General features: G+C 43.7%; 1 protein-coding gene across 4 annotated transcripts in view; it reads left to right on the top strand.

Moving 5' to 3' along the window:
- parp4 (poly (ADP-ribose) polymerase family, member 4) overlaps positions 1 to 14,119 on the top strand; it is a 41,259-nt gene that overhangs the window by 23,088 nt on the left and 4,052 nt on the right. For 3 of the 4 annotated variants that reach the window (XM_030342817.1, XM_030342814.1, XM_030342813.1), the window contains exons 22-30: positions 217 to 403; positions 514 to 584; positions 4,608 to 4,795; positions 5,298 to 5,397; positions 5,753 to 5,923; positions 6,100 to 6,180; positions 7,275 to 7,355; positions 7,593 to 7,688; positions 11,274 to 13,325. In XM_030342817.1, coding sequence (XP_030198677.1) covers positions 217 to 403; positions 514 to 584; positions 4,608 to 4,795; positions 5,298 to 5,397; positions 5,753 to 5,923; positions 6,100 to 6,180; positions 7,275 to 7,355; positions 7,593 to 7,688; positions 11,274 to 13,325 — 3,027 coding nt within the window. The remainder of the gene's footprint in view (positions 1 to 216; positions 404 to 513; positions 585 to 4,607; positions 4,796 to 5,297; positions 5,398 to 5,752; positions 5,924 to 6,099; positions 6,181 to 7,274; positions 7,356 to 7,592; positions 7,689 to 11,273; positions 13,326 to 14,119) is intronic. The other variant, XM_030342816.1, reaches the window with a different exon arrangement.

The following is a 14,119-nucleotide window of genomic DNA, read 5'->3' as shown; positions in this document are numbered from 1 at the left end:
TCTCTCTCCATCTCTCTCTCTGTCTCCCTCTCTCTCTCTGTGTCTCCCTCCCTCTCTCTGTGTCTCCCTCCCTCTCTCTCTGTCTCTCTCCATCTCTCTCTGTCTCTCTCTCTCTCTCTCTCTCTCTGTCTCTCTGTCTCTCTGTCTCTCTGTCTCTCTCCATCTCTCTCTGTCTCTCTCCCTCTCTCTCTCTCTGTCTCTCTCCCTCTCTGCCAGGCCTGCATGCTGGTGTTCTACCCAGACTTCCCGGTGGGGGTTGGGGGTGTGGACGAGGTGGTGCTCCTGCTGGATGCCTCTGAGTCCATGGTGGAGGACGGGGCGGTGAACGCCAGAAGGATCGCCCTGGAGGTTCTGAAGGCTCTGCCGCCCAGCACCAGGGTCAACGTGGTGTTCTTCGGGACAGGTGTGGTCCACACTATCCGATCCGAAGTTTAGCAATTCTCATTGATTGGTAGTTTGGGATTAAAATTATTGTTTTGAGTTGGAGTTAACCTTTTATTTGACCTTCATCAGAACAAACTGAGCTCTTCATCTCTGCCAAGCCGCTCAGCCACGTCCTCCAACCAGCCAGAAAGTTTATCCTGGTGAGTTTACAGCCAATCAATGCCTCAAAATACCCTCTGAGTTCAGGCAGCAAATCACGGCTTCAGAATTGCCTCTGAGTTCAGGCAGCCAATCACTGCCTCAGAATAGCGTCTGAGTTCAGGCAGCCAATCACTGCCTCAGAATAGCCTCTGAGTTCAGGCAGCCAATCACTGCCTCAGAATACGCTCTGAGTTCAGGCAGCTAATCACTGCCTCAGAATAGCCTCTGAGTTCAGGCAGCCATCACTGCCTCAGAATACGCTCTGAGTTCAGGCTGCCAATCACTGCCTCAGAATAGCCGCTGAGAGAGGCCAGAGAAAGGGAGGGACAACCGATGGAGCTATATATATGTAATAATGTTCATTCTTTGTTTCAAAGAGCCATGCTATGTGTGGCTGGGAAATAAGCTTGCAGGTAAAAAGAAGGGCTGCATGATATATTGTTTTCGTATCGAAATCGTGATACGCGCATGTGCGATATAAAATAATATATATATATATATATATATATATTAGGGATGGGCACGAGTAGTAAATTCCAAACTCGAGTGATCGAAGGAATTCCTCGAGGATCAATCGAGTACTCGTTTAATCAAATCTATTTTTAGAATGTAACGCATCTGCAGCAGGAATAGGCTTGATGATGAACGGCAACATTACCAACCAAACATGTAATGCTTATTCTCCATCAAAACAGTCTGAGTTATCAGAGTATTCATTATTTATTTTTGCAAACGTTCAAAACACATTTTCCTTACAAAAATAAATATGCGTCTCACGATTTAAATCACGTCGAACCAAGGCCTGCAACAGTTTAAAAAAAACAAAAACAAGTAGCCTAACCATTGCAAATAATTTAAATCTGCAAATAAAACGGCAGCAAATGGACTATGGAATTACTCAGCGTTGTGATCTTCTCTACACGGCCGGGATTAGAGCTGCGTCTTGCGGCGGTTAAAATAGCCGACACACTTGGTTGCTGCAGGTCTGCTTTCCCGAACTCACCGTTGTGTTTCAGGAGCATATGTTGCCGCATAGTACTTTCTTGTAGCTAGATTTCGCTTGGCATATTTTACATTTCACCTTATGATCTCCTATTTCTAGTATTTCAATTCTTCGCTTTGCTTTGCTTTAACCGCCATGTCTTAACTTTTTGAATTCTGGCGTGCATGCACACGGCACGGAACGCGCCACACAGAAATGGATACATTTCATTTGCTTTGTGCCCACGGCATGCGTTAGTGGCGCCGACAGAAAATGTATACATTTGCTTCAGAAAACTTTGTTTGTGTGTGTATATGCAAACTCGAGTTTGCCTGTCCCACCAACCGAGTTCATTTGTAACGAGGAGTACTCGAGTAATCGATCTACTAATCTACAAGATAAGTCGTTTAAGAGTTAAGGTGTCTTTAATCTACAAGAGAAATCCTTAAGATTTAAGGGTTCTTTAATCTCCTAGAAAAGTCTTTAAAGGGATACTTCGCCGGTGGAGATATGAAGGTTATATGAAGTCATTAATTCTATGTATTATAAATGTGCAAAAAAATAAATAATCGGTTCATCCTAGCCCGAGAAAAGGCAGAAAGTATTCTCTCAGAGTCAGAAATCCTTCAACTACCACATTGCATTGCGCTCGCTGCACCGCCCGCCTGTTTCCGTTTAGAAGAGGAAGGACCCATTATACTAGCGCGAGTAGTAGCGCAAGCAAACTTTCTGTTTTTTCAAACGCATCATTTGTAAATGACTGTACAGCATAAAAACATTTGCTAATTACAGTAGCTCGGCATATCAAGCATTTGTACAGTGTTTATCTTCTACAGTAGGCTTACTTTAGTATAACAGCAGTTGGGTGTTATACTAAGTTTTATTCATGAAAAAACATGAAAAAAAACAACAACTATTTACAAAAATAAAACGTGTCGGGTGCGTTTGCTAGAGTCAAAATAGTCACAGCTGATCTTGAGCATCTACTGCAGGGATGGGCAACTTTCATGATAAAGAGGGCCACATTTTTCATCATAACCATCGGAGGGCCACATGACTGCACACTTCAACTAAACGTGAGCTGAGAGAAGCTACACAATTTTGAATTTGGTAGATATGATTTCCTGTATTCTGGTTTATTTTGGGGATGGCCACTACCTAAAAAATCATCCAGAATCATAACCTATGTACGGTATGTTAATTGAACCAACATACGTTAATTTCATGTTTTCCATGCTCAAACAGCCACATGAATGGTCAGTATTTTTATCAGTGCAAAGGGCTCACATACATCATCATTCAATGAAGTCAAAAAACTGAAAAACAGTGGCCCAACAGTAAGTGCAACAACTCAATGAACTCAAACCCAACAAGCAGTTGTAGTAGTTGTAGTGGCGACTTAAGTGGATATCTTTAATGACTGATATCGCTTCTAAGCAAACTAGACGCATGGGTTTGCCTTTGAATTCTATGAATTCTTCTCATCTTTCTTGACCGAGTTTTCTGTAACTCGATCAATTATTATTATTCTTTTATTATTATTTTTTATTATGTGCGGGCCTGACTGAGTGAGGATGCGGGCCGCATGCGGCCCACGGGCCGCGAGTTGCCCATCCCTGATCTACTGTCTCCTGGTAGCTATGGTACTGCCCATCTGGTGCTGGGTAATTAGCTCTGATGGCCTGAACAACACAGGAAGCCGATACTGTCTAAGAAAGAAAGAGAACAACATTAGCAAGGCTTCAAGCTAACGTTACGTAGCCTATGCTCTGCCAATAACATCGGCTACTTTCGGATAACTACATTGTCCCGTTCCTCGGGACTCAAAACTATTGTAGCCATTGTGTTAAAAAAATACAACACTTACTCTATCCTCAGACGTCTGTATCTCCCGGCGGGCTTTGGCTGGCGTTTCCAGTTCAATTTCTGGGTCCGGAAATATGTATCCAATACCCAACTGTTCAGATGAGGCGTAAAGCCTGGGTGAGAGGTTACACACATGGCCCCGTCCTCGCCAGATTCAGCCATTTATTCTAGTATAAACTGGCATCACTGAAATTCCCTGCAGCACAGGGACTCTGTGTTAGTGTCCATAGGCGAACAGAGCAAACAGGTACACCACCAGTTCAATCTAGCGCACTCCGGTGCGCTCCGGCTCCTCGTCCTCGGCAACAAGCAAGGCTTGTTCAGCTACAGCCACAGCAGCCTCCTCCTCTATTTGTCTCAATTCTTCCTGGCTGTATTCTGGCTCATACAAATAGCCCTGAATGTCAGAATCCAGCAATAGATTTTCAGAATCCACTTCGGCTGTTTCCCATTGCAAATTTGCTTCCGCCGTGGTCTGAGGTTTGTGTCGGTCTAGTCCTCGAGCTAAGTGGTGAAGAAACATGGCAGACATTGTGTTTACACCTCGTTTGTGAGCTCCCGCCCCCCTCATTCATATATTACAATAACAATTTTATAATGATAGAACGCCGGTATCCCTTTAAGAGTTAAGGGTTCTTTAATCTATATGAGAAGTCTTTAAGAGTAAGGGTTTCTTGGATACAGTTTGTTGCTAGGGAAGGACATGCAGGCTCTGTATGCACAGCAAGACAACAAAAGCAGTCCTAGACAGCCCCCGCTAGTCGTAGAACAAAACTTTAAAATGAGCCTGCAAAAAGAAGATTTAACTCTGTATCGAACAAAGTCAGTTGAATGGAATTATTTTGGTGACAGAAAAGACAACGTTGACCAAAAGCAAGTACTTTGTCGAGTAGGCCTTGAAATTGTTGCCCCCAAAAAAGGCAACACGACTCACTTATTTTCCCATTTAATTTCCCACCTCAAAGCTCTGTATAACGAGTGCAAAGCCATATCTGAATGCCATGCAAAGCAAAAGCAAAACACTTTGGATGCCTTTGCCAGTGTTGCACCACACAAGAGGGGTCCCAAACAGATCTATGCAGATGTATCCGCTACAAAACCTCCACAATCAAAATCCAATATCATGCAGCCCGCTCAGTTTACATTTTAGAACAACAGTACCATCTTGTCACAGGCTACGCCACCAACAGGGGGCAGCACTGAGCTGTGGCGGCCCCTTAGGGCTCTCAGCCTGCTGCCTCCCTCACCTGGGCCCAGGAACCTGCTGCTGCTGTCAGACGGCCACATCCAGAACCCCGGCCTCTGCCTCCAGCTGCTCCGGGACAACAACCAACACACCCGCCTCTTCACCTGTGGCCTCAGGTCAGCCCACCTACACCCCCACTGGGCTTATTAAGAAAAACTCCTGATATATCAACGGAGTGGTGATATTTGGTTTTTACCTGTTTTGGTGACAAAGTCCCTGGAAGTAAGGCAGCTGGAGTTCCATAGCGAGGAGCATTGTTGTGTGGTGTTACCTTTTGTATTGCTAAAACAGATCTGATGTAGGATAGATTTACATTGACCTTACATTTAGGGATTTAGCAGACGCTTCCATCCAGAGCGTCTTACCTACCATGAAAGGTGGCCCAGCCAGCTGATCAGAAGCAGGTAAGGTGAGGTGTCTTTCTCAGGGACACCTCGACATTCAGCTAGGTGGAAGCTAGCCACCTTCCGGTTGCGAGTCAACCCACTCCAGCTCCTGAGCTAAGCCGACCCAAAATTCATGGTCAACAACAATATATCTCTAAGATGTGTTAGTGTCACATTTAGAAATGTTTGAGTGTGTGTGTGTGTGTGTGTTTGTGTTTGTGTGTCATCTCAGCTCAACAGCCAATCAGCACATGTTGCGAACCCTTGCACAAGCAGGGGGCGGAGCCTATGAAATGTTTGACACGAAAACCGAACACAACTGGAAAGAAAAGGTGAGCCTTAAGTTAATGATAATAGTGTGGTGGTTCTTACCTCTCGAAACTCAGGAAGGAGCTCAACAAAAAGCTTTTGGCGAACATAATTGAATGACGCCAAGCCAAACAATAGCACATGACCCATACGGCCTTCAGATGGCGATGAAGAACATGTGTTGTGATGGAAGCAATTTAGCTATTTCCTCTTAAACTCGCTACAATACATTAATTGTAAATGTTTGTTTCGATACAAAATGGTGTGAGTATGTGTATGAGTGTATGTTTTCATGCACATACTTCTATGTTTGTGTGTTTGTGTGTTTGTGTGCGTGTGCGTGTGCGTGTGCGTGTGTGTGTGTGTGTGTGTGTCTAGGTGGTGTCTCAGGTGAAGCGCATGGGCTCCCCGGGCTGCAGCTCGGTGTCTGTAAAGTGGCAGCAGTTCAACCCCACAGCGCCCCCCCCTGTCCAGGCCCCCCAGCAGATCCACTCCCTCTTCAACGACCACCACACGCTGGTGTATGGCTTTGTCCCGCACTGCACACAGGTGGCCACGGCAACACGTCAGCTTACTCTGTCTGTCTGTCTGTCTGTCTGTCTGTCCGTCTGTCTGTCTGTCTGTCTGTCTGTCTGTCTGTCTGTCTGTCTGTCTGTCTGTCTGTCTGTCTGTCTGTCTGTCTGTCTGTCTGTCTGTGAAATTAACCTGTCTCCTATGTGGGACAGGCCCTTCTCCATGGGAACCTGAGTGGGATGGAGGTGGTCACCATGGTTTCCACCAGCGAGCTGCAGAAGACCAGGGGCACGGTACGATGCTCACAAACACCCAGATGGACACAAACACACACACAGTGCGCTTGTGTGTTACATATTAACCTCAACCCTAATATATACAGCAGGGTTTTCCCAGGGTTAAGGTCTTTTCCATCTATTGTCTTTTTCCCAAGTTAATAAAATAATTGCACATCATGGAGCTGAATAGTACAGAAGCTATTATGAGACAAGGATAGGATCCATGCTGAGGATCTAAACAGCCTTTCAATAAAAGCAAGCACACACTTCCTACTTATTTCCTACTTTGAATGACTTGCCTACGGAAGCTCATTGCATTCAGTCTCTTCTGTTCATTTCTGTGTCGGTTCAGTGAACGAAGTTTGTTCAGGCAAATCACTTCTAAATGCATACCTCCACCTACTGGTTTGGACTGTGAACGTGAAACAATTATTTGGTTGCTGGCGATTTGACAGGCTTAATTTTTATGTCACTTAATGACATGTTAATCTCTCAAAGTAGGAAAGTCATTCAAGGAAGGAAATAAGTAGGAAATGTGTGCTTGCTTTTTTCAAAAGGCTATTTAGATCCTCAGCCCGGATCCTATCCTTATCTCATAAATTATGAGCAGTGTTGCCACAGATTCCTTGAGAAAGTAATCTGATTACTGATACTGATTACTCCTTTAAAAATTAACTTAGTTACTTTACTGATTACTTGATTTTAAAAGTAACTAAATTAGATTAAAAGTTACTTTATTAGTTACATTCAGAAGCTGCCGACAACATCCCCTTCTGCCTCAAAATAAAAATGACAACCGGTTTATCATTACTCACTTTATTGGAAGAGCAACGTCAACAATGTATCTCTTGACAATTTAAGTTTATCCTAAAAATAATAATGTTTTTTTTTTTTTTTTTTTATATTCAATGTGTATTGGCCAATCAGATTTGTCTTGGCAAAGAAAAGATAAAGGAAATTGTGAGACTGTAGATGGTTGTGAAAATAACAAACACAAGTTGCTACCTCATTGATAATCTACCAACCTTGTGTCAATGTTACATAAGCATACATATATAAATATATCAATTCATATAGTCATGGCATCGTCTGTGTGTTTGCTTTTACAGTTCCTTCACCAACTGACGGCGAGAGCGGTCATCAGAGACTATGAGAACGGAACGCTGTCCATCGGTCAAGCTGAGCACGAGGTGTGGGTGTGTGTGTGTGGCTGTTGGTGTGGTTGGGTGGGTGGCTGTGGGTTTGTGTGGGTGTTGGTGTGTGTGTAGACTGCATAGTACGTCTATAGGCACTTTGTTGCTTTGTCAATCAAACTACTACATGTATTGTAGTGCTGTGTGCGTGTGTGTGGCATGCATGCGTACAGATGGCATGAATATTATCCTGTGGAGGGTTTGTTTAGCTTTATTTTATTGTTGCTTTTCCAGGGCAAGAAGGCGGAGCTTAAGTCGTTCATCGTTGAGCTGAGCAAAGAGTTCTCCATCCTGTCCCAGTTCACCAGCTTTGTGGCCATCGAAAAGAGGGTAACTATACACATACTGCTGCTCAAGCAGACTACTCCAACCACTGTAACCAACCTTTATTTATAGAGGCACTCTCATTGAGGGTAAGCAACTCTTTTGTAAGATACCTGAGTCTATGTGCTGCAGTCCCACACCCACATAACACATACTACATAAAACATACACATGGTTCCCGCGGGTCCTTAAAAAGTCTTAAAAAGTCTTCTTTTTTTTTGTGTGAAATCAATGCCATAAATTGTCTTTAATTTACTGTAAATTTTCTCTAGGTATTACATTTTAAGGGTTTTTTAAGACTATAGGGAAAATTGTCGTAAACAACAAATCACATAGTGTGTCTTTTAATTACGGCATTTTCAGGAGTTTTACATTACGTTAACGTTGACATCAGTCATCAGAGGGCTAACTGGCTGGCGCTACTTTTAGCTAGTGACAGTTGACATCATTAGGCCAACTTGCGCTACTTTCAGGATGGGACGGTGCAAATTCAATGAGAAATGGTTTGAGGAGGATAAGTTTCGGGGTGGTTGGATAAGGCAGTTGACTACGAGGCAAGGTGTCGTTTATGCCGAAAGTCATTCATACTAGGAACCATGGGAGCAAAAGCTCTTGAGTCCCACATGAGGTCGCAGAAACATATCCGCAGCAGCTAGCGGGACTATCTTGGCCTATCTTGCCAAATACGGCATCGCATCTTTCATGAACAAAACCACTAAAAGCAAACAGATGGATATCCATATATGGCGGTACTATGGATCACAGTTCATGCTGGATCATTGTAAGTTTCCAAACAGTAAATTAATTAAATTGTGTGTGTGTGTTAGGGCTTTGACTTTTGCCCAAAAATCATATTCAAAGTTTGTTTGATTATTAATATTAATATTAGAATATTTATTAATAATATTTTCACCATTAAATTCCTTCAGTAAGACCTGGGGATTGGGCTTCGCGGGGTTTGTTTACCGGCGTTGCTATGGTTACCGTTCCTGCGCGTTCCAACGGTTTATTAGGTTTCTAATAAATTGCTGTCTAATCAATACTTCATTCAGTGCCTCTTCCGTGGTCATTACAATATTATGAATAGACTGCGTCGGGTTCTCCAACGTCTCTCCCTCTTGGCCTGCCCATAATAGGTTTGAATATTAAGGGATGCCTAATATTCGTTTGAATTTTGATTTATTTTTTGATATTCGAACAACGAAGTTCGGAGTCAAAGCCTGTGTGTGTGTGTGTGTGTGTGTGTGTGTGTGTGTGTGTGTGTGTGTGTGTGTGTGTGTGTGTGTGTGTGTGTGTGTGTGTGTGTGTGTGTGTGTGTGTGTGTGTGTGTGTGTGTGTGGAGATCACTGGCAGCTGCGTTTACATGGACACATCTGATCCGCATAGATGTGGAAGAACAGCTCAATCGGAATAGAAAAGGATAATATATACGCCTCAATCGGAATACAATTATCTATTCGGAATATAATTCTATTCGGCTGCAGAAGAGGTGGTGTAGTCCGCTATAATCGACATGTATACACTTATTCCAATTATTTTGGTGTTTTACTTATAGCAGCTGCAGTAGTTCGCAATTGGTCCACTCCGCACACCAAACTTGACTGCTGTCAAGGACGGTGGATTTATTGCCTGAATCACGTCTTGGTTATCACGCCGTAGTAGTTACAGTAGTCTGGTAATTTATCAACCCCAGCGTGTCCGGTTGCTAAGAGACGGGACATGGGTGTTTATGGGTAACACGGGTGGGTTCATGTGTTCGCGTATCGTCGTGTCCGCGCGCTTCCAAGATAACTTTGCAAGAGTACTAATACTACTGCTAGTACTACGGCTACTAGTACTACTAACTACTACTAGTACCACTACACTCAAAATTAGGTTGATGTGTCTTATAAGTGACTCAATAAATTCCCTTTTCTATCAAATAATTTTTCTGACATTTTTTGGGTCTTCATTTATGTATGTGTTGGTCTTAAAAAGGTCTTAAAATGATACACACAATCGACAAAATACCACAAAATACCTCCTACAAGAAAAACCCAAAACGTATTCTACAAAACAAGGAGCTGCGCGTTGTACTTTAAACGCACCAACAAAGACCTTCACAGGGTACTATAAACACACAAACAAGGACCGGCACAGGGTACTATAAACACAAACAAGGACCTACACAGGGTACTATAAACACAAACAAGGACTTATACAGGGTACTATAAACACAAACAAGGACCTACACAGGGTACTATAAACACAAACAAGGACCTACACAGGGTACTATAAACACAAACAAGGACTTACACAGGGTACTATAAACACAAACAAGGACCTACACAGGGTACTATAAACACAAACAAGGACCTATACCGGGTACTATAAACACAAGAAAGGACCTACACAGGGTACTATAAACACAAACAAGGACCTACACAGCGTACTATAAACACAAACAAGGACCTACACAGGGTACTATAAACACAAACAGGGACCGGCACAAGGTACTATAAAACCAACAAGGACCTACACAGGGTATTATAAAAACAAACAAGGACCGGCACAGGGTACTATAAACACCAACAAGGACCTACAAAGGGTACTATAAACACGCAGACAGCCCATCACTCCTTTGCAAATACAAGCAATGCACGCAGTGTACTTAAGCACTGTGGTTTTGTGTAAGACAAGTTGAATGATTGTCGAAGGAAGTCTTAGATTAGATGAGCACCCAATATTTTCCCAGATCATATATCTAAAAATATTAAAAGCTAAAAGTAAAGAAATTGATTCAATGACTAACTCAGAGCCATCTTTAACAATATCTCTAACAATGACAACGCATTGTTGATTTAAACATGAGGATATCTTTGTGCTTGCATGCATTTGCAATTTCTGTTCAATTCATTTCTGTCATGTCATCAAATCAATGAGTAAAGTGGAGAGGGCTACTGTAGCCAAAGTACCCCTATGCATTCTCCAATAAACTACAATCATCTTCCAATCATTTCTACTACTGTGAAGAATCACCAAAGCTATTATGTTGTTATGTTGTTTGCCAGTTATCTTGGTGGCTTTGTTTGCACAGGTTTTTCTTTCCATCTTTCCAGAGACTAGCACCCTTTTAAACGCATTAAGCATATCGAAGCTGCTCTGGTCAAAGAGCTTGGTCAACTGTACATCAACAGCATCTCGTATCAATGACTTACATTAGCAGCGCTCTCATCTGTAGTGTGTGTGCTAAGAGAGAATCTACCTGGGTGCAAGATAGCAGTGTAAACGTGGTATTGAACTTCATGATTTGGGCATTCTCTCAGTAAGCAGGCGGAATGGATTTGATAATGAACTACTGACAAAGCGCTCTGAAAGAGAGTAATAAGTGAATAGGCCGATGCACACATTTTCAACGTACTAAAAACATGGTCAAAGCTAGGGGGGGTCTAAACTTATCATTTAAATAACGGTGTGGGACTTGTCCCACCCTCATACAATGGCCGCGGTGTCCTCGTCTACCCGTAGACTTCAGAGATTGGGGTTGGTGCAGATGCACTATCGTTCCATGGATATAATGTTAATGATCCTTGCTCCTTTTGTCTCCCCCAGGATCCACAACGTCCAGAGGAGCCACAGCTCACAGACATCTCTAAAATAATTGCAGAAGAAGATGTGGACTTCCTGTCGTACATGGGTTGGAACGAGGCAGAGGAGGCGGAGGAGGAGGGGGGAGAAGAGGAGGACAAGGGTTTGATCATGGAGGAGGAGAGCGGGGATGAAGAGGAGGACCAAGAGGAGAATGACGTAGAGGATGATGAAGAGGAGGAAGAGGGGTACGGATTGTATGGGGTTTGTTGCGGTACAGAATTTATTGACGATTCCTTCGATTCTCCTCCATCTTCGCCTCTTGCACTCCTCAAGCAGAGTGCTGCCCCTGCTCCTCCCCCCCCACCAGCTCCCTCTGACTTCAAAGTTTGCATGCAAAGAGCTGCCCCTCTTTCAGCACTGGATGACGGCGAGGATTATGAAGAGGAGGAAGAGGGGAACGGATTGCTTGAGTATTGTAGCGCTGCAGAATATATTGACGATTCCTTCTATTCTGCTCAATCGTCTCATGCACTCCTCCAGCAGAGTGCTGCCCCTCAACCTCGCCCCCCACCAGCTCCCTCTGACTTAACAGATTGCATGCGAAGTGATGCCCCTCCTCCCCCAATCTTTAGCAGGGCCCAGGTCATTGTTGCACCTACTACTGAAAGATTTGAACTTCGCTCCTACGTCAAATGCAGTAAGCGTGCTGCCCCATCTCCTCCCCCCGTCTTACGCAGGGGGAGGAGATGGGGCAGCACTGTCCCCAACGTATGGGGGCAGAGTGGTGCACCTCCTCCTACCCAATCACAACCTTTCACTGAAACCCTCTTATGCAGGGTTAGTGGTGCATCTATTCTTACCCAATCACAACTTTCCTCTATAACCCCCTTTGGCAGGCAGAGTGCTCCACCTCCTCCTATCCCATCACAACCTTTCTCTGGAACCGACTATGGCAGGCAGAGTGCTCCACCTCCTCCTATCCCATCACAACCTTTCTCTGAAACCCCCTTTGGCAGGCAGAGTGGTGCACCTCCTCCTACCCAATCACAATCTTTCACTGAAACCATCAGATACTTGTTGACTGGTGTTCCTCCTCCTAGCCAATCACAACTTTTCTCTAGAACCCCCTTTGGCAGGCACAGTGCTCCACCTCCTCCTATCCCATCGCAACCTTTCTCTGAAACCCCCTTTGGTAGGCAGAGTGGTGCACCCCCTCCTACCCAATCACAACCTTTGACTGAAACCCTCTTATGCAGGGAGAGCGGTGCACCTCCTCCTACCCAATCACAACCTTTGACTGAAACCCTCTTATGCAGGGAGAGAGGTGCACCTCCTCCTACCCAATCACAACCCTTCTCTGAAATCCCCTTTGGCAGGCAGAGTGGTGCACCTCCTCCTACCCAATCACAACCTTTCTCTGAAACCCCCGTTGGCTGGCAGAGTGCTCCACTTCCTCCTGACCAATACCAACCTTTCTCTGGAACCCTCTTTGGCTGGCAGAGTGGTGCTACTCCTCCTATCCCAACACAACCTTTCTCTGGAACCCCCTTTGGCAGGCAGAGTGGTGCTACTCCTCCTATCCCATCACAACCTTTCTCTGGAACCCCCTTTGGCTGGCAGAGTGCTACTCCTCTTATCCCATCACAACCTTTATCTGGATTCGTCTGTGGCAGGCAGAGTGCTCCACCTCCTCCTATCCCATCACAACCTTTCTCTAGCTCCTCATTAGACCATGGTCAGACCATGATGTATGATCTCCCACCAGGTGTTCCCTTCAGCAGCCCCTTTAGCCTGCAGCGTGACGCACCTCCTGGACTACAACCCCAGTATTTGTCTGCCCCTCCCTCAAAAAGGGGGGGTCAACTTAGAGCAAAGGCCGCAATGAAAGTAGGTGCTCCACCTAGGGAGGGGGGGTCTTCTGAATTTTGCAGGAGTCTACTGCGGAGGACAATTGAAGATCTTGAAACCGTCGTTCCAAGAGGTGTTGAGAATGATGTGAATGATGAGATAATCAGAATGGAGCCTGAAAAATCAACCACCAAGTGGACCAACATCTTTCAAATGCAATGTTCAGTAAGTAATTCTTTTTTTAGGACCACCACAGAATTACCAGGATTTGTAATTATATATATTTTTCCTATGGAAAGCATAATCATACTCTTAATGAAGTAGAATTATTAATTTAACTAATGCTACATCTACATCATTCTTGACTCTGAAGGCTGTTCACCACAAATGAGCAAATCGGTACATCATCTAAATCAATAAGGTGAATGACGTTTGACATCACGATAACGGGTTCCTACATTTATAGGTCTGTAAAGTAAGAAAATTATGGAATTCAATTTAGCTAATTTCCAGGTCAAATTATTTAGTATTTACTATTTTCTTAATTTTAATGCAACTTGCTAAACCAACATATATTTATATATGATATAACTATAATGAACAAAGGAGACTTAAATGGCCTAGTAGAGTAGTTAGGGGAAAAACATACTTGAGTATGTTACAGATGGCCTAGTGTGAGTGCGCCCTTAGTCAGACAGGGCTGTTCTTTTGCTTATGACCTGACTCATTCTATAAATCTCTGTCAAAATAGGTTAAAATGCTGGATTCATGGAACCTTAAAAAATAATTGATCGCCCCAATCTAGAATCACAGGGAGCGGTTTGGTTAAATATTTATTTTATTATCACATCATAATGAAGTCATGTCTTCATTTTTCCATTACCAATCAATAGTATGTAAGAAACGTCTGTAGGCCTTAAACAGAAAGATTTATGATCATGACCATAACCTAAATCAGAAAAACAAAGGTAGTTTTATTATTGATAAACTATTAAATGCCTGAATGATTGACTCATTGC

This window comes from Gadus morhua, chromosome 20, assembly GCF_902167405.1.
Source record: "Gadus morhua chromosome 20, gadMor3.0, whole genome shotgun sequence".
Taxonomy (NCBI): domain Eukaryota; kingdom Metazoa; phylum Chordata; class Actinopteri; order Gadiformes; family Gadidae; genus Gadus; species Gadus morhua.
The sequence above is the reverse complement of the archived record's forward strand: the minus strand, read 5'-3'. Positions and strand labels throughout refer to the sequence as shown.